This window comes from Cnephaeus nilssonii (assembly GCF_951640355.1).
Source record: "Cnephaeus nilssonii genome assembly, chromosome: 11".
NCBI lineage: Eukaryota > Metazoa > Chordata > Mammalia > Chiroptera > Vespertilionidae > Cnephaeus > Cnephaeus nilssonii.
Genome location: NC_137082.1, coordinates 39,683,216 through 39,709,525, shown reverse-complemented (window position 1 = coordinate 39,709,525; position 26,310 = coordinate 39,683,216). Strand labels below are relative to the sequence as shown.

Genomic DNA, 26,310 nt, shown 5'->3' with positions numbered 1-26,310 from the left:
TATATTTAAAGTGTGCAATATAATGATTCGATATATGTATACAGTGTGAATGTATTACAATCAAGTTAGTTAATACAACCATCACTTCAAATAGCTAATTTTTATGGTGAGAAGGCTTGAGAAATATTCTTAGCAAATTTTTAATATACAGTGCAATATTATTAACTGTAGTCACCATACTGCACATTAGTTTTCCCCATCTGTCCTCAGAGAAGGTACTTAATCCTTTTACTTCCCATTATCTCTTTTTACATATTAAAACTCTAATTCATAGTTATATTTAAATTTCACAAATCATTCCAATAATATCATATATAGCTTTTTTTCTTGTCCTGGATACAATCCAGGGTCACGGGTCATTTTAATTGTTATGTTTCTTTAGTTCCTTTTAATTTAAAAGAGTTTCCATTTTATTAAGCTCATCAAATGGGTCAGAGGCTATGGATCAGCCATAACATGTTGGCGGAAAATCACTTAATTGAAGCTGTGATGGTTAGATGAGATCTGAGGCTGCTGGGCAGACAGTTTCCCTGAAAGGATGACTCTCTCTCTTACAATGTACTGACACCACAGTTTAGTGTCCCACCTATGCCTCAGGTTTTCTGTGCCTTTCTTATAAGCCACATTAGTGAAAGGGTGGAGGTAGCCAGTCCTCGCTAAAATTCTCACAGGAAAGCTAAGCTCTTAAATGTCCATTTGAAAAAATATGTCTCTAACATCTATTTAAAAAAAACACCCTTGGTTAACTATTTTGATGGTGAAACTTGCATGCCTGTTTCAGGTTAAATTTGGAGGTGTATTGAGGTGCCCCAGGGTAGGTTCCCCACAGGCATCAGAGAGGTGTCCACACAGGCTACTGGGCTGGCTGTGTGGTAAGAGCAGTGACACTGCCATGCCAAAGTCAAGTCTGGGAAAGTGGGACGGGCTGTGAGACCTGCAGATGGAGAGAAAAGCCCTCCGACCATGAAGAGCCATTTGGGGCCACAGTGTTTAGTGGATGATGGTTGAGAAATGGCACCTCTTCTCTGGATACTTAGGTTTGAGCAGGAAACAAAGGAAAGTGACTGGTTTTGAGTGTGATAAAAAGAGTTTTGTGAAAAGAGGTCAGACTGGATTCTTGGCCTGCTTCTGGCTTAACTAAGATTTTAGTCTAGTTGCAAGCATCCTCACCCCGTGCCTTCTTGGAAGCCTCAAAGTGTCCTGTGATAAAACTACAGAGTATTTTCTTTCCCTTACCTGGGTTTCGAGTTCTATTCCCGGGATGCACACAGGAGGCAACCTATCAATGTTTCTCTCACATCAATGTTATTAAATATTCTTTTTATCTTTTTATTAATTTTGCTTTGGATTGGCTTTCATTTGATAACGTTGCTACACATTCTTTTTTTTATTTAAAAACAATTGTTGACACTTACAAATGTCCCCCATTCCCCCTCTCCTGTCCACCTTCACCCAGGCCCATCCCACAACCACACTGTTGTCTGTATTCATGGGAAATGTATATATGTTCTTTGGCTAATCTTAAAATATTTTTAAATGTATTTTTATTGATTTTAGATAGAGAGGAAGGGAGAAGGAGAGAGAGAGAAAAACATTGATGAGAGAAACATTGATCTGCTGCTTTTTGTATGCCCTTACTGGGGATCGAGCCCGAAACCTGAGTATGTGCTCTGACCAGGAATTGAACCGGCTGGCTACCTCTTGGTGCATGGGTTGATATTCAACCACTGAGCCATACTGGCTGGGCATCTTTGGCTAATCTTTTCACTCTCCTTCATCCAGTCCCCCCATGCCCCTCCTCATTTCTGTACTCCTCCAAGCAACTCCATGAACAGGTGGAATTATCATCTCCGTTTCACAAATGAAGAGGCTCAGGCTAGGGAAGTTCACCTTCTTAGAACTTGTCTAAGAAGACTTGGGCCCTAGTCCCTCTATCTCAGCCTACAAGCACTATCCTTTATGGCTGTTTGCTTGCTTCACCCAGATTCTTTTGGCCTCTGTTTTCAAACTCTTTCCTATCCTCTGAACATCCTATGCCTGCTGAGATCAGGCATCCACAACTCGTGCAGGAAGTATAACTTTCTGCCCCCCTGGCAGAGGTATTATGAAGCACGAAGTGGCCAAAGTGAAGGGTAAAAACAAAACCTCAGAAGACCTCAATAATACCAAAAAAACTGGTCACATCATGTATGAATAAGGCTTGACACTGCCTATCTATGTGATGTATTCAATTGGGATTATGCTAGTCATCCAGGTTTGAATCAGGACAGGCAATGCCACTTAAAAATGTTTCCTTCAATTCAAAGATTGTAAGAAGAATGGCAACATTTACCCCCAAACCAGTATCTACACTAATAAAAGAGTAAGATGAAAATTGACCATACCTTTGCGTCGCCCACCAGCCAATCAGGAGTGGGTTAATTTGCATACGCAGGCGCCAAGCGGCTGGGGGCGGGGCAGGACGCTTGTGCCATCACCATGGTGACAACGGGTAGGTTCTGCACCGCCCCAGCTGCTCCGGGCCTCTGGGCAGCATGGGAAAGCAGAAAGGTGGCTCCGGCCAGAGTGAAGGCGGTACCGGCAGCCAGGGGAAGGAAGGTCCATTCTTGCGTGAATCTTCATACATCGGGTCTCTAGTATAGCATATTACAGAATGATTCACAAATTCTATTTAAAAAAGAAAACACATTTTGCAATTTAACCTTTATATAGTTACTAGAGGCCCGTTGCACGAAGATTCGTGCAATAGACCTTCCTTCACCTGGCTGCCTGCACCAGTTTTCCTCCGGCACCAGGGACCCAGGCCTTGGTTCTGGCTACCGCCTTCCGCCTTCTTTCAGGGTCAGGGCTTGGACCCTGGCGGCGGCAGCAGTGTGGGGTGGGCGCTGCCCGGCCCCGTGCCGCCATCCGTGATCTGGGTGCCTACCGCCGGCCCAGGTCCCGTCAGCGGTGAAAGATCGGAGCAGCTGGAGGCGGTGGGAGGCATGGGGCGGGACTCAGAGAGTTCCGCCCCGCGCCTCCCTCCGGCCCGGGTCTCAGCGAGTCCCGCCCCACTCCTCCCGCTGGCCCGGGTCCCAACAGCGGCGACCGATCGGAGCGGCGGGAGGTGGCTGGAGGCGCGGGGTGGGACTCAGCGAATTCCGCCCCACGCCTCCCGCCGGCCTGGGTCTCAGCGAGTCCCGCCCCACGCCTCCTGCCAGCCCGGGTCCGTCAGCGGCGACTGATCGGGTCCCCCCATCGCTGGGGTCCCTCAGTGATGGGGGGCGGGGCAGCGTGTGAGAGTCGCCATCTTTGCTGGGTTAATTTGCATAGCGCCCTGATTGGCTGTGGGTGTAGCGAAGGTACGGTCAATTAGCATATTACTCTTTTATTAGGTAGGATATCCCATGTCTTTCCTCTTCTGCTTATGTTCATTATTTTCCAACCTAGTAACTGGCCCTTTGTTAATATCCTCTGCCTGATCCACATATTTTCCTGCAGATGGGTATATTTTAGTCCTCTCTAGCAAGACCCTCTCATTCTTTTCTTCACACTCTGAGGCCTAATTAGATCTCTCTAAGCTCTAAAGTTTGACAGACAGTTGTCATTTGCACTAACACACACATTCAAGTGCCCTAAAATCCTGTTTGGGAAAGTGATTCGCATGGTGAGGGGCCCGCTGTGAATTAGGAAGGGCCCCTGAGGAGGGCACACTTAGGAAGTCCTAGGGCAATGATGGAAGCTGTTTGCTTAGTTGATTGAATGCTCCTCTTTTTTAACTTACAGCTGGGGTTGGGGTTATCATGAGCTTGTTCTGGGGAGAGCTGGTCCTTGACTAGTGGAGCCCCTCACCCCGAAGCTCCATTCTTCGGCAGTGCACGGGATGAGCAGGGTAGGCCAGGCGCTCTGTATGGGAGGCAGCACTTCCCTTTGGTCCATTGCATGGTGAGTGAAAACACTTAGATGTTCTGAGAGCTACAAAAGCACAGCTCTTTTCTCCTGCAGACTGACAGGCTGATATTTGAGCAGTAGCCAACCAACCCAGTTCAGCGAACTGCCGAAGTGACTTTTATAAGACATTTAATGAATACATTTTTATTTATGTCGGTGTAAAAAATATCCAGCTGCCGGCTTTTGCACCCCCCCCATATCTTTTTTTGCCTTAATGCCAAAATTAGAGTATTTGAATATTTTAAAATTTCCTGGGGAGCCACCTGTGAGGTGTGAGGGCAATATGGATTTGCAGGGGGAGTTGATGAGGTTGGTTGTGTACGCGCTTGCTGGGAATGTGTGTTTCCTCCCAAGGGGCTGCAGTGTGCTCCTGACTGTTCATGGGCCTCAGTTGACTTTTAAAGGAGCTGAGCATCCTGGCACAAGGGCAGAGGACAACTGTAGGAGCTGGTCCTCTGATCAGGGTCTTCTGGTTCTTTCTCTGACCATCTGCTTGGCCTTTAGTCTAGTATCAAAGGACTTTGTCTCTATGCCAGTTTTAAAGTTTCTGGGACTCTAAGGAAAGGATGGAGTATGAATCTTAGAGGAATCTGCAGCTTTTAACCCCACTGCTGGTGTTCAGTCTCCTCCTTAAATTTAAAAACACGGAGAATTTGTTTTAGTGACATGTTAAACTTTTAGAACATTTTTATTATGGAAATTTTCCAATTCAGAAAACATCGAGAAAATTGCAAAATAATTTTCCATGTATCCATCATCTAGTTTCAACAGATGTCATTTTCCCAGTCTTTTTTATATAGCAACCCTTCCACTTTATATTTCTGAAATATTTTAAAGCAATGCCCAGATAGCATATTATTTCACCTAGAAGTATTTCAGGAGCCTCTCTAACAAATAAGCCCCCTCCTTTCTGTGTCATAGCCACAGCTAGCAAAACTATCAGTGATACTTTAATAGCATCCTGAGTGTGTCTTGCAAATGTCTTTTTACAGTTGGAACTTGAATCAAATTCCAAACAAGGTCACATGTTGCATTTGATTATCATGTCTCGAAAATCTTTTTAAAATCTGTAACTCTGCCCCTCCATCCCCTTTTTAATGTTATATCTGGGCCATTTTTTTTTTTCTAAATAATATCCCCAATCTGGATTGGACTGATTCTCTATATTTCCTGTAAAATGATAGTTGAATCTAAAGTTTTCATAGAATGTAGGATCCATTTTTTTTCATGGGTTATCTTGTTTACATCCTTTTGCTTCACATGAAGCGATAGATAATACTTGGTCATTCTCTTGTCATGATGCTTAGATTGATCAGTAAATCCTTGTGCTGCAGTCTGCTCCCCATCATAAAGTTTCTCATCATCTGTCACCTGCTGGTTTTAGGATCTATTGATTATTTCATTGGAGGATACAAAATATTCAAGACAAATTAATTTAAGGAAGGTTTTGATCCTTATTAAATCTTACCTGGTGTATGATAATCTATAATTCATTCCCCTTGCATATTTTTACAGGTTTGTATTGTATTTTATATTTTTCTAGTCATATAGAATGCTTTACAGAACTACTAACTTACTTATTTGTTCATATTTCTTTCACATCTACAAGTGAAACTTACATTGGACTGTGACTTATACCCCTGCTTAGAACAGTTCCTGGAACATGTAATGCTGTTTATTGAAGGAATAAACTTACGAGTTATACACATTTTCTAAAGAATAGGAGCCCGAAACTTGACTGAACTGTGAAAAGTTTTTGCCGTATCGTAATTCCCTCAAATCCTGTGGCATTTTGGGCAAAGGGATAGAAGTTGCAAGAGCTTTGTTGTCTGTGTTGGCAAAGGAGGAAGGATGGCAGATTGGTTTGTAGGTGTTTGGATGGGGACAGTATAAAAATAAACAAATAAACGTAAATATATAAAACAATATATGTATATATAAAATATATGGACATACATAAACACACACACACACACACACACACACACACACACACACACAGCTTGTCTATTTTAGGTTGCCCTTAACAGTCTTCGATCTGTGTGCTGTAAGACTTCAGAGCAGGAGTGGGGAACCTTTTTTCTGCCAAGAGCCATTTGGATATTTAATACCATTCCAGGGCTGTACAGAATTATCAACGTAAGAATTAGCCTGCTCTATTGGGTCAAGCATTTAATTAACTCACCCCAATGCCTTGGCAGGGCCAGGCCAAATGTTTTCTCGGGCCTTATAAGGCCTGCGGGCCGGACGTTCCCCTCCCCTGCTTTAGAGGAACTTGGTTCTGAGTGCGCAGCACCCATTTCAGGGCCAAGATCATGATGGGTTAAGAGGCAGGTGGATCTTTACCTCTACCACGTGGTGAAACTGGAGGTTTGACTAGTATTTTGGGTACATAAAACTCTCTTCAAATGGCAGTGAAACTTACGATGTGTCCAACGAATTAAGTAGTATACAAACCAAAACAACCGGAAATGTTAACAGATATGATTAAGAGTTCTGCATATAAAAATGCTCTCCAGGAGAGAGATCATTACCGTGAAACACTAGGAAAGGTCTCACTGCCTCTCATTGGCTATCTATGAAGGTCGGGCTAACTGGACACGTTCAGGTACATACTCTGCTCACTGGAGCAGGCCCAGTGTGGATATTCTAAAGCAGGGGTCCTCAAACTTTTTAAACAGGGGGCCAGTTCACTGTCCCTCAGACCGTTGGAGGGCTGGACAATAGTTTAAAAAAAAACTATGAACAAATTCCTGTGCACACTGCACATATCTTATTTTGAAGTAAAAAAACAAAACGGCAAAAACACCCGCATGTGGCCCGCGGGCCGTAGTTTGAGGACGCCTGTTCTAAAGGAATTGAAAGTCGCTTTTACTTTAAATAGGTTTAGGTGTTGACAGTATCTCCAAAGTAATTAAAAGGTGGTGTAGTAAATTTTCTTTCACACCATGCTTTAAGCACTTGATAGGAAAAGAACTTTATAGGCCACAGAACCCTTGGAGCCATGTATATTTCAGAGTTCAGGGATTTTTTTTTTCATTTTAGGAAGTTAATATGGTATATGTAACATGTTCTGTGTAACCCCCCATGGAGTCTCCTGGAGCATCAAGTAATTAAATAGATGCGTGTTTCTCAATGTGAGTACATAGTCACACCTATGAGGATAAAAGAGATTACAGAGGTCCTCCCATCAGTTCAGGTCAGGTGTGTCACAAAACTGCAGAAAATTTTCAGAGACTTTAGAATATCAAATCTCAGGACAAGGCATTATGGACCTGCCCATGAAAAAAAGTTAAATACCTATCCTTTTCTGGAAAAAAAAAATCCAAATTAACAAATAAAGCAAATATTGTTATTAAAGGATTATAAACCCATCATGTAAATTACTTCCTTCTGAGATTTCACATAAGGTTTAACAATGTAATATAAAGAAGGCCTACGTATACGATTAAAAAATGTTTTGAAGCAAGTTTAGAAACAGGGCCTTTCATCTAAAACAGCTTAGTTCTTCTCCCTGTGTGCCCCTCAAAGCCTGATGTTTAGTGGAGAGAAGGCTGGTGTCTGGAAGAGCCTGCTGCCGCCTGGGGAGCGTCAGAGCACTCGCTGCCTCTCAGTGCTTGAGAAACCAGCGTTGTCACGGAGCTCTGTCCATGGCTTTGTGCTGTAGACCTCGGTCCGAAATTGTTCTTCCCCCCCCCCAGCTCTGCGGGCAGGTACAGCGCTCCTCCCGGAGAGGGTGTAGGTGGACACAATGGGGAGGCTGCCGGGAGAGTGAGATGCTACATGCTCACGGAGTCTAGCCCTCTTCTCTACCTTTTTGTAACGAACATTGGCAAGTTATCAATAATAACATAATCTACCTATGCAAAACTAAAACGAAAATGAGTTTATCTTGTACACTTTTAAAAATTAATCAAGTGGTCTTGTCCCCTTTAAATTTATTTTGGAAGGTTTGTTTCTAGTGTTTTCTATAGAAAGCTCTCAAATACCTGATAAACTACCTGTGATAGTTTTACCTGGGCTAACAAAGGTCATCTCTACTTTAAAATGTGTTGGTTTTTTTTTTTAATGGCTTAGTTTATTCTTTTGCTTTTATATTTTAACCTTTGCATTTAAATACATTTTGGCATAAAGTGTGTGAGGCAAACACCTACCTAATTGTTTTCTTTAAATGCTAAGCAAAATTTTAGTATTGTTTATTAAAGAATTTTTTGTTTCCTCATTGATTTTAATGACACTTTTATTATAAATCTTTCTGTACAACCATTGTTATGTCTGTCCTTCTGTAGTAGTACCAAACTGTATTAATTTACTTTACTTAAAGCAGATATGTATATACATACGTATACACACACACACACACACACACACACACACACACACACACACTGGAGGCCCAGTGCACAACATTTGTGCACTGGGGGAGGGGTCCCCTCAGCCCGGCCTGCGTCCTCTCGCAGTCGGGGATCTGGGACCCCTTGGGGGAATGCTCACCTGCTGCAGAGGTAGGAGAGGCTCCTGTCACCACCGCTGCACTCGCCAGCCATGAGCCCGGCTTCTGGCTGAGCGGTGCTCCCCCTGTGGGAGCGCACTGACCACCATGGGGCAGTTCCTGCGTTGAGTGTCTGCCCCCTGGTGGTCAATGCACATCATAGTGACCGGTTGTTCTGCTGTTCAGTCGATTTGCATATTAGCCTTTTATGATATAGGATATAGTAGGGTTTCCCAACCTCTTCATAAAGATATTTCTTAGCTATAATTATCATGCATTTCATTTTCCAGATAAAATTTAGAGTCATTTTATAATCTCATGTTCTTCCTCTGCTCACTCATTTTTCTCTATTTGGCATTTTGTTTGTATTTACATTAAAAGTCTAATTTAATTTTGAGTCAACGATTAATTTTGCTCAAGTACTTTTCGGTAAAATACCTGTATGAAAGATTAAAGTACTTGGTTCATTTAAAAGTTGATATGTGAGATTATTTTGGTGTTTTTAGGAGTGTTTGTGCTGCTGAATCCTGTCATGATTTTTGTTAAACTGGCTTGTGAACTAGGTCAGATAATCAGTGTCAGATGCTCAATATCTAAATATATTAAAATGAGGAATTATGGGGACACTTAATAAAACATGTGCCTTCCTACATCTTTGAAGATAAACTATAGGTGGATACAAATGCTCTGCAATTACTATCAGGAAACTTAAAAATTACAGTTCTTTTCTAAATCTGCAAAGTTAGTTGGTTGCTCATTGTTAAAATATCATCTTTCTTCTAAAGATTGAAAGCTGCTTATAAAATATGTGTGTGAATATTGAGTAAACTGAGAGATTGGGGACTGGCTATTTATCTAGGAAGGATTTCCTCGAGTGAGTTCTGGATGGGATTTCAGAGGAGGGCAGGTCACTGTTTTGGTGGGAAGCTGCAGAGGTCAAGGCTGAAACTCTGAAGCTGGCAGTGGCTGGGGGAGCCCGGATTCCCTGTGATCCTCACTGTACTTCGACTGCGTTGAGGCAAGGTTTGGAGAGGAGGTTCTTCACTCAGCCTGAACCCTGGCTGGCTCAGAGTCGGCACTTCCTGCAGCCCGTGGACTAAATGTGAGGAAGAAGAAAGGGAGGCCTGCGAGGTGGATCAGAGCCTGTGGGGTCGAGTTGGAGGGAAGGGTGTGAGTTTTTGTGCAGGCATGTCAAACTCCCGGCCAGCGATTCACATGCCCGCTGGCCGCGAGTTTGACAGGCTTGTTTAGGTTTTTCTGCCGAAAGAAAAGGAGCAGCTATGGGCTTTGGAACACTAAATTCTGTCAGCAGTACATGAACATTCAGGATGGAGCAGGGGTGCAGGAGAGAGTGAGGGGTGCAGATGGCTTCCATAACATTTTGTGGCATTCTTTCCATGACAAAATAATTGAACTTGGAGGATGTGCCCTATACAAACACTGCACCTTCATCCTAGAAAAGAAAGTCAGCAAACTATGGCCTGGAGCCAAATCCGGCCCACAGCCCATTTTTATAAAGTTTTATTGGAGCACAGCCCCACCTGTTCATCTTACACAATATGCATGGCTGAGTTCATGATGCACCAGCAGAGTTGAATAGTTGTGACAGGAACTTTATGGTTGCCAAAAAAATAAAATGTTTACTATCTGGCCCTTTAAGAAAATATTTGATGACCTCTGTTAGACCATTGATCTTAGTGGTGCCATTCTGGAAACCCTAGCCCAGTCAGAGAGTCCAGACAAATTGGTGTATCAATAGTCTAAGGAAGTGTAGGCCATATGACTTCCTATGAAGAAATGTACCAACATTTTGTGTCGTGTTTGAAGCTAAGTATTTAAGTTGTTGCCTTGCTTGTCTTACTTCTGTCTCTAGTCTACTGTGGCCATTTCTATGACCATAAGTCCACTAAAGCACGCTGAGTACCTGCTGTCTTTTGATTCTGTCTTGAGCCAGCCTACTATCCATAGTTTGGAAATTAGAATCCCAGTGCTAAATATCAAGTTTAGAGATCTTGCTGTCTCTACTAAGGAGAGTGATTTCTCAAGCCAGCTCTTTTAATTTCTCCTGGCCAGTTTTATGTGCTGTGTTCCCAGAGGAACTGTTCTTTTCAAAACTATCCCCAAACCATCCCCCTTTTTCTCATTGTGTCTTTGTTCCTCTTTTCTGCAGTGTCTTTTCTCCTCAAATATATTTTAAAGGTCTTAGAGAATGATTAGGAAGCTGCAGAATGTTTGTGGGAAAGATGTGACTTTTACATATTAAGGATCATATTTTAGCTTTTTTAGTGAAGCATTCATAGGGTGTTCTTAAAAACCACTCTAAAGGCACAGGGAAAAACCAGAGGACCAGGCTGAATATATAGGTGGAGGGAGTATATGTCTACTAGGCTAGAGATGGTGAGATTATCTTCAAGACGGTAATTGGTGAAATCAAGTAAGCATACTCCATAGTTGATTAACCAGTTGTTGAGGACACACTGTGTAGTAGGGCCTACTGTGCTAAATGCCAGAAAGATGACTGAGGCTCATTTTCTGGCTTGAGGAACTGCCAGACTAGAAGATGATGAATAAACACTTCCTTGCATGCATTGTGAGAATTGTTACAGCATGTGATTGTTTTCAGATGAAGTAGGAAGAAAAGTCTAGAATGAAAAGGACTGAAATGTGACAGGACTGAAATGAGCAGACTGGGGGGAAAGAAATAACAAAACAAAACAAAAAAGAAAGAAAGAAAACGAATTTGAACTTCCTTGGAGAAGACAACTGACCACCCTGTGGAAATCAAGGGTGGAGAACTCCAGGAGGCTGTGGAGAGCCAACGCAAAGGCCGCGGGAGACTCAGACAGGAGACCTGAGATAAAAGCTGAGATTTCATTGAAAGGTCTTGTTGTTTTACAGCCTAACACTTCCTCGGTCTGTCACAAATTTGTATAATACATACTAGGTATGATACTTAGATATGGTAATATACCCCATTATATTCTAATTTATGTAGCAATGTTACATAATATTCTCATATAGTAAGATATTTTATATATACAATATACTGTATATAACAATACTCCTTATCAAGGCTAAGTAAGTACTGGGAACTTTGCTAAGCACTTCGTATTATCTAAGTTAATTCACACAACAGGCAGGTATGATCATGCCAGCATTTCCCAGGCACGAAGCCCGCAGCCTGCAGAGGTTAGACACGTTGTCCAGCGTCACCCAGGAGGTAAGTGGCACTCCCACGCAGGCATGTGCTGCTCTACTAAGTTAGAGGCTCCTGTGGAGTAAGTTTGAGAGGTGAGCTTTTGATTTTAAGATGAACTGAAGAGAAACAGATGGACTCCTCCTAATGGTTGGGGTGAAGGCAAGAATAAAACCAAGAGTAAGGACTAGAGGGAGGGCGTGTGTGAGGGAGAAGACAAGCACCAGCTGTGAAGTCAAGCCTAAGCGAATTCCCATCCTGGCTCTGCTGCTTGCCAGCCACACGGGGCAGGCAGCGTTCCCACGCTCACGTCCTCGCGTACAATGGGGCTGTATCTTCTGCCTTGTTAGTATGTAAAGGGTCTGCAGCTGTGTCTGGCTCTTACCAGACACTCCGTTGCAATAGCTGCTGCTACTACTACACCTCTAACAGTTCCCACGACTCTGATTTCACGTTCTTCCTCCTCCTCGTACTATTACCGCTGCTGCTGCTGCTACTACTATTATTAGAGCAACAGTAGTTGGAATGATTAATGGAATAGAAATTTGCTAACCATATCTAGAATTGTTACTTAAGTTCTCAATTCGATCAGAAGCAATGTTCCGCATTCCTTGCAATATGTAGTGAGCAATTGCAATGGCAGGTCTCTGTGTAAGCTCGCCAGGAGTTAAAACACGAATACGTTATTTCCTCTTTCAACTGGTGTATAAATTAGTTTGGTCTTTATACCACACGTTTTTGGTAAGCCATATATTCAAGAAAAAGAACTTTGGGAGGTCCTCTTCATGCACACTGAAAGCTGACCCACTGAAGCAGGGGCCACACTGAACTCTGGAAGGGCAGTCAGGGCTTCAGTAACTGCAGGATGATCTCTTGGTCTATTTCCTGATTCTCCGTATAACCTCGGTTTTCTTGTGTTATATGGTAATCTGGTCACCTTATTTATAAGTTCAGACAGTTATCAGGGTACTTTATTTTAGTCAATCTTCTAGGCGTGGCAGTCAGAGTTTAATTGAGCACCTATGCCAGGTGCTGGGTAAGCAGGACGAGTGGGGTCCCAGTCCCTGTGCTCTGGGAGGACAATTTCTATCTGAAAATGGTTTTTATATATCCTTGCTCAGAGGGGAAAGCATTTACAACAACCTTGAAATGGAAGCTTCCTCACCCAGTAAGAAGAAGACTGACATGTGACAGTTTGATATTCTTTCAGTTAGCTAAAGTAGCAACCTGGACAAATGTACTTTTCAGCACAACTATTGTAGCCACATGTTTATATTTATAGAATGAGAAGTGGCGCTAATTCCCTGGTATATTAACAGGTCTTACTCAAAATGTTCTATTTTTACACTGGAACAAAATTGCTGAAGAGAAACATTTTAAGGCAAGTAGTTATTATAGCATACTTATCAAATTATATATTAAATAAACTTCCTCAACTGACAAGGAGCATAATCTGAAAAGAAGTAAGTTATCTTCCATCCCATATTGTTTATATCAGATTTCTCCAAACCTACTGTTATTGTAGGTTGCTGATTGCTTTGGTGTTTTCTTTTAGCTAAATTTCCACCGTCTCACTAACAAATGCAACCCTCTTTTTAATATGTAATAGATGACATGGGAATCCAGAATGGATTCTCAGAAACTAAAGAAAGACCTCCTCAGTTTAGTGTATACAATAAATAATGTTTGCTTGATCTTTTTAATTTGAGAGGTAGTCAATGCATAAATCTCACCAATCCTTGGGCAGCTGTAATTTCTATACCAAAATGAATACGTTTTTATTTGACTATCACTCTGTTATACATTAAGTAATAGTTACCAAGGTAACCTTTGTATCACATTATAACATTTAAATATAAGGTGATGTGTTTACAGGAAAATAGAGTATATTAGAATTTTTAAATATTTGGTGAAATCAGTACTAAAATAGGTAATTTGGTAAAATTTCACTTGTATTCTTTGGGAGTTATGCACATTTCCAACCAAAATGATGAACTGCATTTATTTATTTTTGTGATGTTATGGGGAATATATTTTTTTAAATAGCACTTGGTAAATACCACATAACGCTTATTAAATACTGTAATTGGCCTTGCAAAGAGAAAAACAAAATTTGAACTTGTTTGAAGTCATTTCTCAGTGGCTAATATAGTAGTAAGAGTTTGAATTTAACATCAATTTTGATGGATAAAATTGTATCAAATACATTTTTGTTTTTTGTTTTTGCATATCTAGTTTGGCAATACCTAGTCTGACTAGTTTTGTTCTCACGTATAGTTGAATTAGCAGTCACAGTTTGCTTGTGCTTGCAAAAGCAACATTAAATGAGCCCTTGAAGGGATCCTTGTGGCTGTTTCAGGAAAATGGCCACTGCGCTGAGATTGTTGAGATTGATTGTTGGCTAGTTTCTTTATTAAATATGGACCCAAACTAGCCATTTCTTGTTGCCAGTGTAACTCTGGGCAATTAGGCTATATCATCACTGTTTATTTAACTGGTTTTTAGGTTTTAGTTTTTTATAGTGGCTTTTCAAAATGGTTATCTCAGTGTATACTAACTGACAGTCATTCTCAACTCTTGAGGAATCAGTTTACATAATCCTCAGTGGACTGTAATATGGGACTGTGAGTTGGAGGAACAGGGAAGGAGGGTGACCATGTGCTGGACACCAGCCCTCCTGGACATGTTACATATGTTGTATAATGTGTTCCTGATGACCCTGTGATAGAGCTTTTATTACTCCCTTTTTACAGCAGAGGAAATAGGGTTTAGAGCAGTTGCATAACTGACCCCAGGTCATTTTGCTGTGTGTGCTTCTGAGCTTTCTGGGTGATCTGTCTGACTTCAAAACAACCTCTCTCTTTACTTAGGAGGTTTAGACTCCACTTCTGACTTGTACAGTGTGCACTCCACTTTTACAGTGGAAATATAGAACATTGACCAAAGGTACTTAAAAGGAAACCTTTGCTAAATGATAATTTTAATAATCCGCTTTTCTCTACAGCACAATAACAATCTGTTAAGACCCTGATTATGAAAGTTATCTTATCTTTCTAAATGTCCACAGTTCTCCTTTGTTGAAACCAGGCATAGGACAGAAATCAAAATAAACCAAAAAAAGTGCATTCTGGGAACTTTAGGTTCAGGACTAAAGACTGTCCATTGACTGACCTTCAGTGTTGAGCTTTGAAGTTCAAAAGTGGACAGGTGGAAATACTGCCTTCTTCATTGCCCTTTGGTGCAAGATATATTCTATGTTGCAGAGTAAATGCCAACAGCAGCAAAATTATCGTCCCCTCCTGCTACTATAGTAAGTCAGCAATGGCCCTTCTGTGGTCAAAATGGCAAATTCAGCAGCAGCTATTCGACAGGGATTTGCAAAAACTTCCCCGTGGCTGTTAGGAATCTTATTCAGCAGTGTCTTTGAAAACCCAATTCTGTGCAGAATTAGCTATGTAGAAATGACCTCAGTTGTGCTTTTTTTTTTTTAAGAGTTTTAAACAATGTAATTTTTAATTTTTCTCAATATGAATTTTGCACTTAGCACTGAAAAGTCTATTGGGTACCTATACATATATCCAGTATTCTTAAATTTAACATGGTTCAGAATTTTCTTTTCATATTAATGTAAAGCCTTCCAAAATTCCTGGCTTTATAGAGTCAGTTCACCACACAAAGCCACTATACATCACTTAGGTTTGTGATGAAAGAATGGAATTGCAGCTGTGTGAGTATTAGAATACCCAAACATGAATTAGACTCACAAGCATTTGGCAATAGTTCAGAAAATGAGCTTAATCTGGTTTCATCTGAGACTGCTTTTCTCTGTTCTACAACATCCCCCCAAGATGTTGTGTCTGATATCAGATCACAACGTAATGGGAGTGACGCAAAATCAGAGAGAGCCCTAAGAATCCAGGGGCGCATTTGCCTTCCCCAGAGAATTTTTTGTCCTTCTATTTCTTTTTTTCCCCCTCTCCCCCAGATTCCAACTCTGAAATTCAAGGTCAATCACCTATTAGATGAATTAATTATAAGGCAGGAAAGCAGCATTCGTTGTACTCTGATCTCACTCATATCTATAATTAAGGGTAAATGTAATCTTCCTTTTAAGAAATGTACCACCCACCCAATGCATTTAAAGTGCTGACTGAAAAGAAATAATAGTTCAGAGCAAGATGGTTTTAGTTTAACAAGAAAAAAGTTGATAATTTAAGCTCGAAGCAGTCAGTTCTATTTTTGATTACCATTCAGTTATAAATCTAATTTGAGATGTATGCTGCTTTTCTGTTACTCAATTTTAATTCATGGTTTGCATTCTTGGTTGCATAAGCCAAGTTCGGTGGTTGATCAAGGATGTTCAAAAGCTTTCCCCAAAAGAAGTGGGGGCAGGGTTGAGGATCTGTTAGAAAGACAGTCTGAGACCCAGATCTGATGTCAAACAAACAGAAATTTTAATTGAAAGGGACCCTCACAGAATGCTGCAACTTGGCATTGGAGTGCCTATGTTGGGACTGGCTCTCTGCTGAAGAATTGGCTGCAGGGGGTAGACCCCAAAATATTTAAACCTGATCGACAATATCAGCCTATTTAACACTTTGATTAGAGTATGTTGAGTCTTAAAATTGTTTATCTTCCAATAAAGAACGGAATGAATAAGGGGAAGAGCTCGTCTCATCACATTGCAGACAGTTAAGCAAATGCTGAACGCTGGGTTTAAGATTTACAGGTTAGCTTTTTGAGATGCCACATCTTGCTTCCAGTGTTTCCTGGCAGACGTGGGCAGCCTTCTACTGGGACCCAGTGTAACCGCAGAGCATGAGCTTGCACAATGTCAAAACCTAAAACCCCCGCTCACCCTATATAAGGCAAAGAGAAATTGACCCATTTTAAAAGTAGACTTTACCTTTCAACCTTAACCTTTATTAACCATAAATTTGTCTTTACACTCTATGTAGGTAAATTCATATATAAATGAATTCCTTGTCCATTGAATGCAATACTTAATTTACCTTATTCAATCAAATTAATGTGTCTTTTTAAATTTGTAAACTCAGATTTTTCAGCTGGTGGAAAATTTTTTATCTTTCTTATTGCTACAGTTAAGTGTGTGACGTAAAGGCCAAACAATAGTCAATGGTCATTGTTCATTTCACAAGTATACTCTACAATGAGAACACATATATTTTTATCTTAATTTCCCCTGGGGGCTGAATAGGGCCCCCTTAAGTGTGAGGAAATGCTTATTTTTGTTACATTAGAAGAATGATTCTGTTGTCAAGTGAAAAAGAAAAAGGAACAAACAAGTCTAAAAAGATAGACACCGAAATGTGCTTTGTGAAAAAGAGATTAGCATGAGCCACTAAATGTTTGTCGGCACTGTCTGGTTTTAGACTAAGTCACTCTACATAGTTCATGTGGCTGGCTGCACATTCTAGAGTCGGATACATGATCTATTTACAACTGGCCCATGAAATAATTTTCTGTTACATTAACAACAATAAGATGAGCCACTGGCTCTTAGCTACTGTCTAGCTATCATTTTATATTTTTCACAGCACAATTGCAAATGCTGCTAAAATACAGTATTGCAAGTTTTTTTTTTTCTTCTTTTTATGTTGACCTATTGAATGCATCTACTTTCTTGGGAGTGAAAACCTTTGCCACCAGTACCAACAAAATAAAGCAATAGTTAGCTCATTAAAAAGACAAGCAAGCATTTAAAAAATCTGATCAGCACTTTTCTGAATATTTTGTATAATTTTAGAAAAATAAACATGAAGAAATGGGGTAATCCATGGTTACCAGAAGGGAAGGGGAGTGGGGAGGACTGAGAAGGTAAAGGGGATCAAATATATGGTGAAGGAAGGAGACTAGACTTCGGGTGTTGAGCACACCATGGCATATGCATGTGTCTTATTATAAAGTTATTCACCTGAAGCTTAAGTGTATATTAAGTATATTGTTATTAACCAGTGTCACCCAATAAATTTAATTAAAAAGTAAAGTACAAAAATATTGTCAATAATATAATATTAAACTCCTGTTTCCAAGGAAATAAAGACTCCTTTGTAGATTTACCCAACTATAAGGAGGTTGTGATTTAAATCATCTGCAGATTTATTGATGAAAATTTCAAAGAAAATTTGGATTTGGACTTAAATATAGACTTTGTTAATAGGATTTACCAAGATCAAGATTTTTGATTGAGATTCTAAAAATGTTTAATGCCATTCCTAAAATGACAAAGAAATCATTTGATATGATATACTGTTGGACTCCTGATTTTGTAGAAAAGTTGATTATAAAGAGCTCTGTATTTTAGTTTGTCATTGCATAGCATTTTGACATCTTAAATTCAGAAGAGACAGTAATTGAGCATGTGGATGCCAGATTTTTATCTGGTATATAATCTGGTTTTTATTGGCTATTTATTTGGTAGATATTAAGATACTTGCAGTGAGCTGATTACTCAAAATGTGCTTCCAACCTAAAATCTCACTCTTGAAGTTTTATTTCAAAGTAACGTTTACTATGTATCCCTTCAAAAAGTCTGAAACTGGAATCAGGCAAAAGCTTGTCAGTGGCTGATTAGTCCTTTATCTATTACTCATCCAGCACTCACAAATCCCTGGGAATGGAAGGGTCTCTTTATGATATTTAGCTATATGGCAGTGGAGAGGGGAGGTTTGAATTTTTGATTTTCCAGCTTATGGGTCATATTTGACCAACTGCTTTCACTAGCAGACATGCCACTTTGTTGAGCTATTTAGGAATCAAAAAGACTGCCTTAATTTAAAACAAGGACCCTTTGTTTTAGTTGGTGACTGCCTTGTGAAATTTTTCAGTTCTCAGCGGGTTAACCAGGGAACAGGGGCAGAGTCATAATTGGCCTATTTAGAGTATTTTGCATGTGAATAGTGTGTTAGTGAAGCATCCCTAAGTCTGTTGTGAGTGACATGGTGATTAGAATTTAGATTAGGGAAAACACATTCTGTACTTTATCAAGGACAGTAATTAGTTCAGTCAGTAAAAGTTGATTACAAGTAACGATAAAGTTAGATTTTTTAGTACTTAATTTTAAAATTTCTTTATTAAATAGTAAATTTGTTCTTAATATAAATGGTAGTATCTACACTTGTTTTCCTTCACATCAGAATAATTAAAAGAACAATGTGTTCAATGCAGAGCATAATCAGGCGATTTATATGTTATGGGTAAGTTTCTATGTAGTTTTTAGAAAATGTGATATTATATAATCTTTCATGTCATCATTTTCGAAGGTTTAGTAATTTGTCACAGTGTGATAAGTTAATGATATTTGTGAAAGTTTTCTCGTGTTCAGGTAAATGTTTAATCTGTGGGGATGTGTTTCAACCTCTGATAGTCCTCAAGAGGGCACCTAAAGTTCTTTAATTTGTTCCTGTTAGGGTAGAAAGCCTCCCGTTCCTATGATTTTGGAAGTTAATGTGAGGATTTGAATTTCCTCCCGGATCGCTGGCATTTTCCTTTCTGTGGGTGCTGCGTAAATCTGTGGAGGAGCGTGCTGTGCCGATGCAGAGGCAGGGTTCTCAGTGGACTGAAGCATCTATCTACACTCACCCCCGACGTGAGCAGCCAGGGAGTTGTGTGCGTTCGGAAAATCAGATGCTTCTTGGTTCTTGTTAAGGCAGGGCATGAATAGTTCCCAGATGTGAGCTTAAGCAGAGATAAAGAAAACATTAGTCTTACATAAGTGCCCTTTTCTTTTAAATCAAAATGTTAGTCCTCTTAAAAGATTAAAATATTGCCTTGAAGGGAATCACCTTCTACCTTCCGTTCCAAAGTAGGAATTAAAAATTCACCAACTCTGTGCTAGCTTCTTAGACTGCTTCCTTTCCCTTTTTGTTTTGTTGGGTTTTAATTGTTTCAGCTTAGCAGATGCTGTTTTCTTTATTGCATTGGTTTAAGTACTAACAATCAGTTGGGGGGTGGTGAATGTGAGAAATTAACCTTATATGTTTGTTTTCCCTTTTTAACCTTTCAGCAGAGTCTCCTTGGAGGTGACATGGATATGGGCAATCCAGGAACCCTTTCGCCCACCAAACCTGGTTCCCAGTATTATCAGTATTCTAGCAATAACCCCCGAAGGAGGCCTCTTCACAGTAGTGCCATGGGTAAGGTATTCCTCTGTTTGAATGCCTGAGTGATTATTAGGAGTCTCTCTTTTCTTTCTTTTTTAATATCACCCTCTCATCCTATCCCCCCCCCCCCCAATAAAAAAAGAAAAAAAATCATAAAATGTTGCTCAATAGTCAGGCTCATGATTCCCCCTCAGTAGTGCATTGGGTGAGTATGTTAACAATCTACAGTAGAGGAAGAGCTGTTATAGTGAGCACTTACTTCTTAGGTTCTCTTCGCTGCCCATGTGAGAAACATTTTAAAGAATCAGAGTATTAAAAAGTTAAATATGTGCACTTTTATGAAAAAGGCAGAATTTGAATTCTGCCAGGGTAAAAGGTGATCACGGTAGCAACATTTTGCTAAGATAACGATTTAAGAAAATCTGGTCTAATCTAAAAGGCTTCATGGTTTAATCTGCTTTAGTTAGGAAAATGGGCCTGCGGGGAGCTCACAGCCTCTTCATTTTCTTTCAGAGGTACAGACAAAGAAAGTTCGAAAAGTTCCTCCAGGTTTGCCATCTTCAGTAAGTACTGCTTGTTTCTGCTTTGGATATTATTAATTTCATTCTGTTTTGTGAGATGTGAGGGCAGGCGGAGGAAGTGGGGTTCCATGCACCAGAGCTGCAAGGTTATCTAGAAGGTGATGAGGAGGGAATGCCCTGCACGTGCAGCCACCTGACCCACGCCGGAGTGATTAATGGCGTATTCTGGAAGACTGGGTGGTTGTGTGGGTATTCAGCAGGTGAAGCTCTGAAGGGGGGCTTGAAAAGGTGCCTGGAGGTCCAGGAGTGTTACCTGTGCGGAGCTTTCAAGAGAATGAGTATTAGTTTCATGTGTTGGTTAAATTCTTTGTCAGTATTATGATGATTTATGGATTTGCATGCGAAAGGAGATTTGTGGAGAGGATTTAGGAAAAATTTACATGGTTTTCAGGCCAGAGTGCAGAGAGAATGTCTCTATTTTCTAAAGAGGTTACTGAATAAGTCTGCAAAGGTAGCTGCTTCTGCAGCCATTTGTGTCTGGAACACCAGGTGACAGCAAGAAGAATCCAGCTGTAACCAAAAGCATTCTGGGTCTTTCTAACAGCGAGCTAAATGCAGGAGTGGCTGAGGTCCCTCCAGTCCCCAGCATAGCAAACAGTGGTTGTGATCACAATGAAATATGTGATATCTTATTTTCATTTCTTACATATATTTTCAGATTTGAGGTCCTGGTTTTGTGTGTGTGTTTTTTTCATTTAAAACTGGTCTATTTCTAATAATTTCCTCTTCAGATAGAATAAAAATATGAGTTCTTCTCTTCTTGTATTCTCCTTCCTTTCTACCACTCCTCCCCCCCCCCCAATTTTTCTTTCCTTTCTATGAGATAGATATTATAATTTAAATGTCTGTTCTGTAGGACACTGGTATTCTTTGAAAAGAATGATAATGGGCCTATTATAAGTTCTTACACTCTAAAATAAATTGTATTTATATTTCTGAAAATATTTTACTAAGCAATTCTTGCATATTTATTTTATTTTATTTTTAATAAATTAGAAGAATAATAGTTTTTGCAGATGCACTGTTAGATTAACCCAAACACCTGTGTATTTGACTTGATTTCAGTTCAGTTCATCTAAAAATTTATTAAGTGAATATATCAGAATAACTCTTATCAGGGGGAAAAAAAGCAGATTTTGTATGCTGATTATCATAAACTTGGCCATGTTGAAGAGGCATCACAAAAGTATCCATAAATATAGAAAAATATTGTGTAAATAAAACTGCCAATGCATACAGAATAGTCACTTTGGACTACCAATAAGTCACTTAATATGTACTGAGTTGTTTATTCTTTGATTTTCCTATGTTGTATTGAAATTGACTAATATCCCCTTAGGTTTTTATAAGCATAGTTTAAGCTTGAAATTTGTGATGGATTTAATGTAGATGAAACTTTAGCTCTTAATAGCTTTTATGAAAACTTGAAATGATATAGTCCTCACAGCTGTTTACATTTTAAACATGCCTGAACCTAATACGGACAGCATTAAGTATAATAAGTGAACCTTTGAATGTTCTGAAATGATAGAATAGCTCTGTGGTATAAAAGCCAAGCAAAACTTAAAGCTATAATGCCCTATTTATGCCTCATATTCAAATACATTTAGGTTGTTATTGTTTTTTTCCAACGCTAAAATAATGCAGAAATCTGCAGTTTCTAAGGAGTGCTTTGGTGTGGCATTAGAAATTATCTATCTGCTTATTCATTGCTAACAACAATTTCTCATAATTCATTGTATATTTTTAAGTATTTCCCTGGAGGGAACTGGCCACTATAGAAAATTGTCTTAATAGCAAAATTTCCTTTGCTATTAAGACAATTTATGTGTTGCTGATATGTTAACAAATATTAAAGTACATTTTCCTTCTGAATAAATCTGGAATTGGAAATTTAGTTTGCATTATTTAATTTTGGGGTTTTGATGATCAGTTTAGGAATTACTATTCATAGAAAGTGTATCTTGGCTACTTATTTTAATGGTCCTTATAGAACATCTTGGTAAATAGGGTACCTTTTTTGAAAGACAAGGAGGGAAATTCTGTTGAAATGGACATGTTACCCTTTTTTGTGTGCTTGACTTTTTGTTTTATTCAAGAAGAAGAAGATAGCTTGGTTCATTTTTGGAATCCAATAATCTATTTATTGTCATTACTTTAAAAATAATCTAGCTCTGTTTAAATAGCAGTGTAACTTAGTTTATATTAGCTTTGTTGTATGTATCGATTACATGCATTACCATCACACAAAATGTATATTTTATTTTGACCCAAAGAGATGGTCTGTAGTAGACACTGTAACACTTTTGCCCCAGTAGATCTATATCTCTGTATTTTTAGATCTTTGCTATGTTTAATTCTCTTTTTAAGCTCAGATACACTTATGAATATTTATTTGATAAGAGACACCTCTAAAACTTGCTTTAATATATATGAATATTTTTATAACAAATAACAAAAATTGCGGTTAATAAAAGGTTTCCTTTGGAGTGATTATGACTAGATAAAGACATTTATGTTTTCTTTCATACATATTTACCATGATAATAGTAATAAATCTGTCACAATCTGTTGTGTCAACTCCACTTTGTTGTTGTTGTTGTTGTTGTTGTTGTTGTTTTTCAAAATGGGACCTTTCTCTTCCTTAACATAAAACAAAGAAAACTGAAACTGTGACATCTGTAATCAGATGTTACTGATGACATGACTGTGGGGCAGAGGCTGGACTTCTCTGGCGGCCATTAGGCGGGGTCTTGTAGGAAATGAAGAGAGTGAGGGGCTTGCCTGGCCCTGTTTTTGAGAATACTGCAGCATCTGTGGGAGAGAGAAAACGTCCGCCTGGCCCAACAGTGTGCCATGGAACTGGCAGGTCCTTGAGCGTGTGTCTGTGCTCTCTGCTGCTCCTGGAGCCCTCAGGTCACTGAGGAAGCCTGGCAGGGGAAGGGGCGGAGGCCATCCTGCAGGGTCTGTGGCACAGGCGCAGTGGGGCGGAAGTCCTGCCCTCTGGAGAACAGGCCTGCAGTAGGGCGAGGGGGATGTTGTGTTTAAAGGAAAGGCTGTGTGCAATGACAACTCGCATTGCCCAGGGCCCTGCTTAGCACGCAGAACATTGTCACGTTCTCTGTTCAGGTTCCACCATGGGCTCCTTTCAGTCCCATCCCAGGCCCTTGTAGCCCTTACCTGGTGATGGGACTTAAGTCAGAAAGCTCCTTTTGTTGATGCCAGTTTGTTTCTCTTAGCTAATTTCTAGACTCTGCTTGTGAACTTCTTATTTGTTTGATTTCCACATCTTGGTTTTCTTTTTAAAACCACTTACCATCTTAGTATTTTTCAACTTTACTGCTCTTTTCAGCAGTTGTCTTACCCTTCGTATAACCTAATAACATACACACTAAATCATGAATTTATGCAGAAAAATCCACCATTTTAAATCACATTTTTGGAAAAATGATCCACGATTCTTAGATGTTAACACAGGAGCATTAACATCTAGAAAGCAAAAACTTTTCATATTGTGTAGTTTTAAAATATTTTTTCCAAACACAAAGACATGCATTACTTTCAGAAACATTCGTGTGCCTATCACTATGTAAATACATAAGGCTTTAATCTTATAATTTGGAATGTTTCAAAACAATATACATTTTACCAGAAACTATTAATAACTACAGTCATTTAAACATTGGTGGAATCTATCTCCACTTCTAATCCAGTTTTGAATCCACTGTCACTCTCCGCTGAAATCCCTAGAACCTCAGAGTTCTCTGGAAATAAGTTTTATCCTTAGAAATAGTTTATGGTCTTGTATATCACTAAGTGATCCTTTATTCACACTGTACTTTTCAGTAAAGTCTATTTTCTGTGTTGAATTGCAGTTTTAGTTTTGGTGTTATTGTTTGTGTGTTTGTTTTTTTATTTGAAATTTAGGAGGATCTGTCATTGTGTTAAGTGGTCAGAGATCATTTTGGACAAACGGATTTTAAGGAAGACAATCTCTACTATCATAAATATTCTAAAATAAAATTTAGAACCTCCAAGAAAACTTGAGACCTGAGTTAATCATCATATGGATTTGAAAAATAAAAATTCAATGTTTAGCAATTTTCATAAGGAAAAAATTCTAAATAAAGTAAAATCTTAAAGTTCTGATGAGACTTCCTTTTATAGAAGAGATTACTAGAAAATCACAAAAAGGTGGATAATGCTGATGACATTAATTATTTTGTGTGATTTCCATTATATTAAAAACCCTTCATATTTGAAGGTTTCAAACAGGATGTTGAGTTCATACCTGAAGTTATTTGGAGAAAAACACTTTTCTTAAATGCATGAAGAAATCACAATTTAAAAGAGAAGTTGGTAAATTGTTTCTTCCATAGTAGAGGCCCAGAAATCTTATATGATCAAAAAATTCAGTACTTAAAATGCATAATTTCCCCCATCACTTTTAAAACTGATCATAAGGAAGTCACAATGATGCTTTATCATGTCAACCAAATTGTAACTTCAGTGACAAGACAACTTTTGTTAAAATAAAATTTGTATTAAGTTTAAAATGATCTGTCAGCCGCCTGAGCTCTATCTTGAATAGGAATGTCTAGAAGTAGCCAGCCAATTGTGTGATGAGAGGAGCCCCTTCAAGGGCCATTCCCGGAGAGGTAGGTACTTTGTGAAAACATATAGGAATTTACACTGAAATGTTAGGATAAGTCACAGTATTCCAACTTTAAACATAGTATGACCATTTTTTCAATTAAAGATATTGAAGCACGAAGTTTGGATATTAAACTTGTGCTTACTAATTATGAAAGTGTATAGGTGGGTGAAGGATAATGCAATTAAATCATCCCAAATAGGGGAAACATAATATTCACACAATTTATATAGAATGTGACACTGGGAAATACCTTGAAATTGGATAAATATTCACCACAGAGTATTCCTTATTTTGTGCAGTTAATACTGAATTCAGTAAACCAAAAGCTTCCAAAGTTTAGCATATTCATTGTTTCTTTGAAAACCAATCATATTCTCACTGTTGCAGTTAGAGGTCATGCTTTTTACAAATGGCTGGTTATGAAACAGATATAGGAGAATTTCTGTATATTTAAGTTTTCATTGAGGGTTCTTATTGCATTAAAACTATTTCAAAAGCATACAAGACATGCAAATATACAGCATATATACCATTAGGCATTCCAGTCCTTCAGGAGTTTGCTACAATTTTCTATATTTTTTGTTTAGAATTTTGAAATAATAGCATTTAGTGTAAAACTAGAATCATTTGTTGAGAAAGGAGAAATACACTTCCGGGAACTCTGATTTTGGACCTTACTTTATCACGTTCATTGAAGAGTGTATTTGGTGTGAAGTCATAGACTTCACCTGAGTGGTGTTTAATTATTAAGAAATCTAAAGCTGCTGCAAGGCTGCTTTACCTAGATCGAGAATTGAAACACGGCTTGCATATGTTTTGAAATTATGAAAAGTTATTCTGGATCTGTGAATTTATTTTATGCTTATGGAATAATATAGATGGTTGGCTTAATATTCAGTCGACTACCACTTTTGTGAACTTTTAATATTCCATGTATTAAAGCATTTGTTTTATTTTCTAACATAGAGATTTTTTCCCCTATTTTTTTCCTCGATCATTGATAATTACTGCATTTCCAAGGTGTGTTTCCTGGTTTCAAACATCTAAAGTTTTTGTTTGAAATAATAAATCAAAGTTAGATGGCATTTGGAGGACTAAAGATTCTCTCGTAATAGGTACCAAATACCCTAAAAAGAATGAAGGTCTCTTCAAAAATAGCAAAGTTGTATTTCCTTGAAGCAGATGAAATTGTCAGGCTGTTGACAGACACTTGCTTTTGTTATTGTTGTTTTGTTTTTTTTAATAAATTTCGCTGAATTCTTAGACTGAACATAATGTTGCATTTCAAAGCAATAGCATGAGATTCTCAGCCTTGATCCCACCCTTCCCAA

General features: G+C 39.0%; 1 protein-coding gene across 20 annotated transcripts in view; it reads left to right on the top strand.

The window, feature by feature from the left end:
- The window catches only part of TCF4 (transcription factor 4), a 340,184-nt gene that overhangs the window by 195,410 nt on the left and 118,464 nt on the right, over nucleotides 1-26,310 (top strand). For 15 of the 20 annotated variants that reach the window (XM_079784804.1, XM_079784818.1, XM_079784802.1 and 12 more), the window contains 2 exons: nucleotides 19,645-19,774; nucleotides 20,255-20,304. In XM_079784804.1, coding sequence (XP_079640930.1) covers nucleotides 19,645-19,774; nucleotides 20,255-20,304 — 180 coding nt within the window. The remainder of the gene's footprint in view (nucleotides 1-19,644; nucleotides 19,775-20,254; nucleotides 20,305-26,310) is intronic. The other 5 variants (XM_079784801.1, XM_079784798.1, XM_079784816.1 and 2 more) reach the window with 1 other exon arrangement.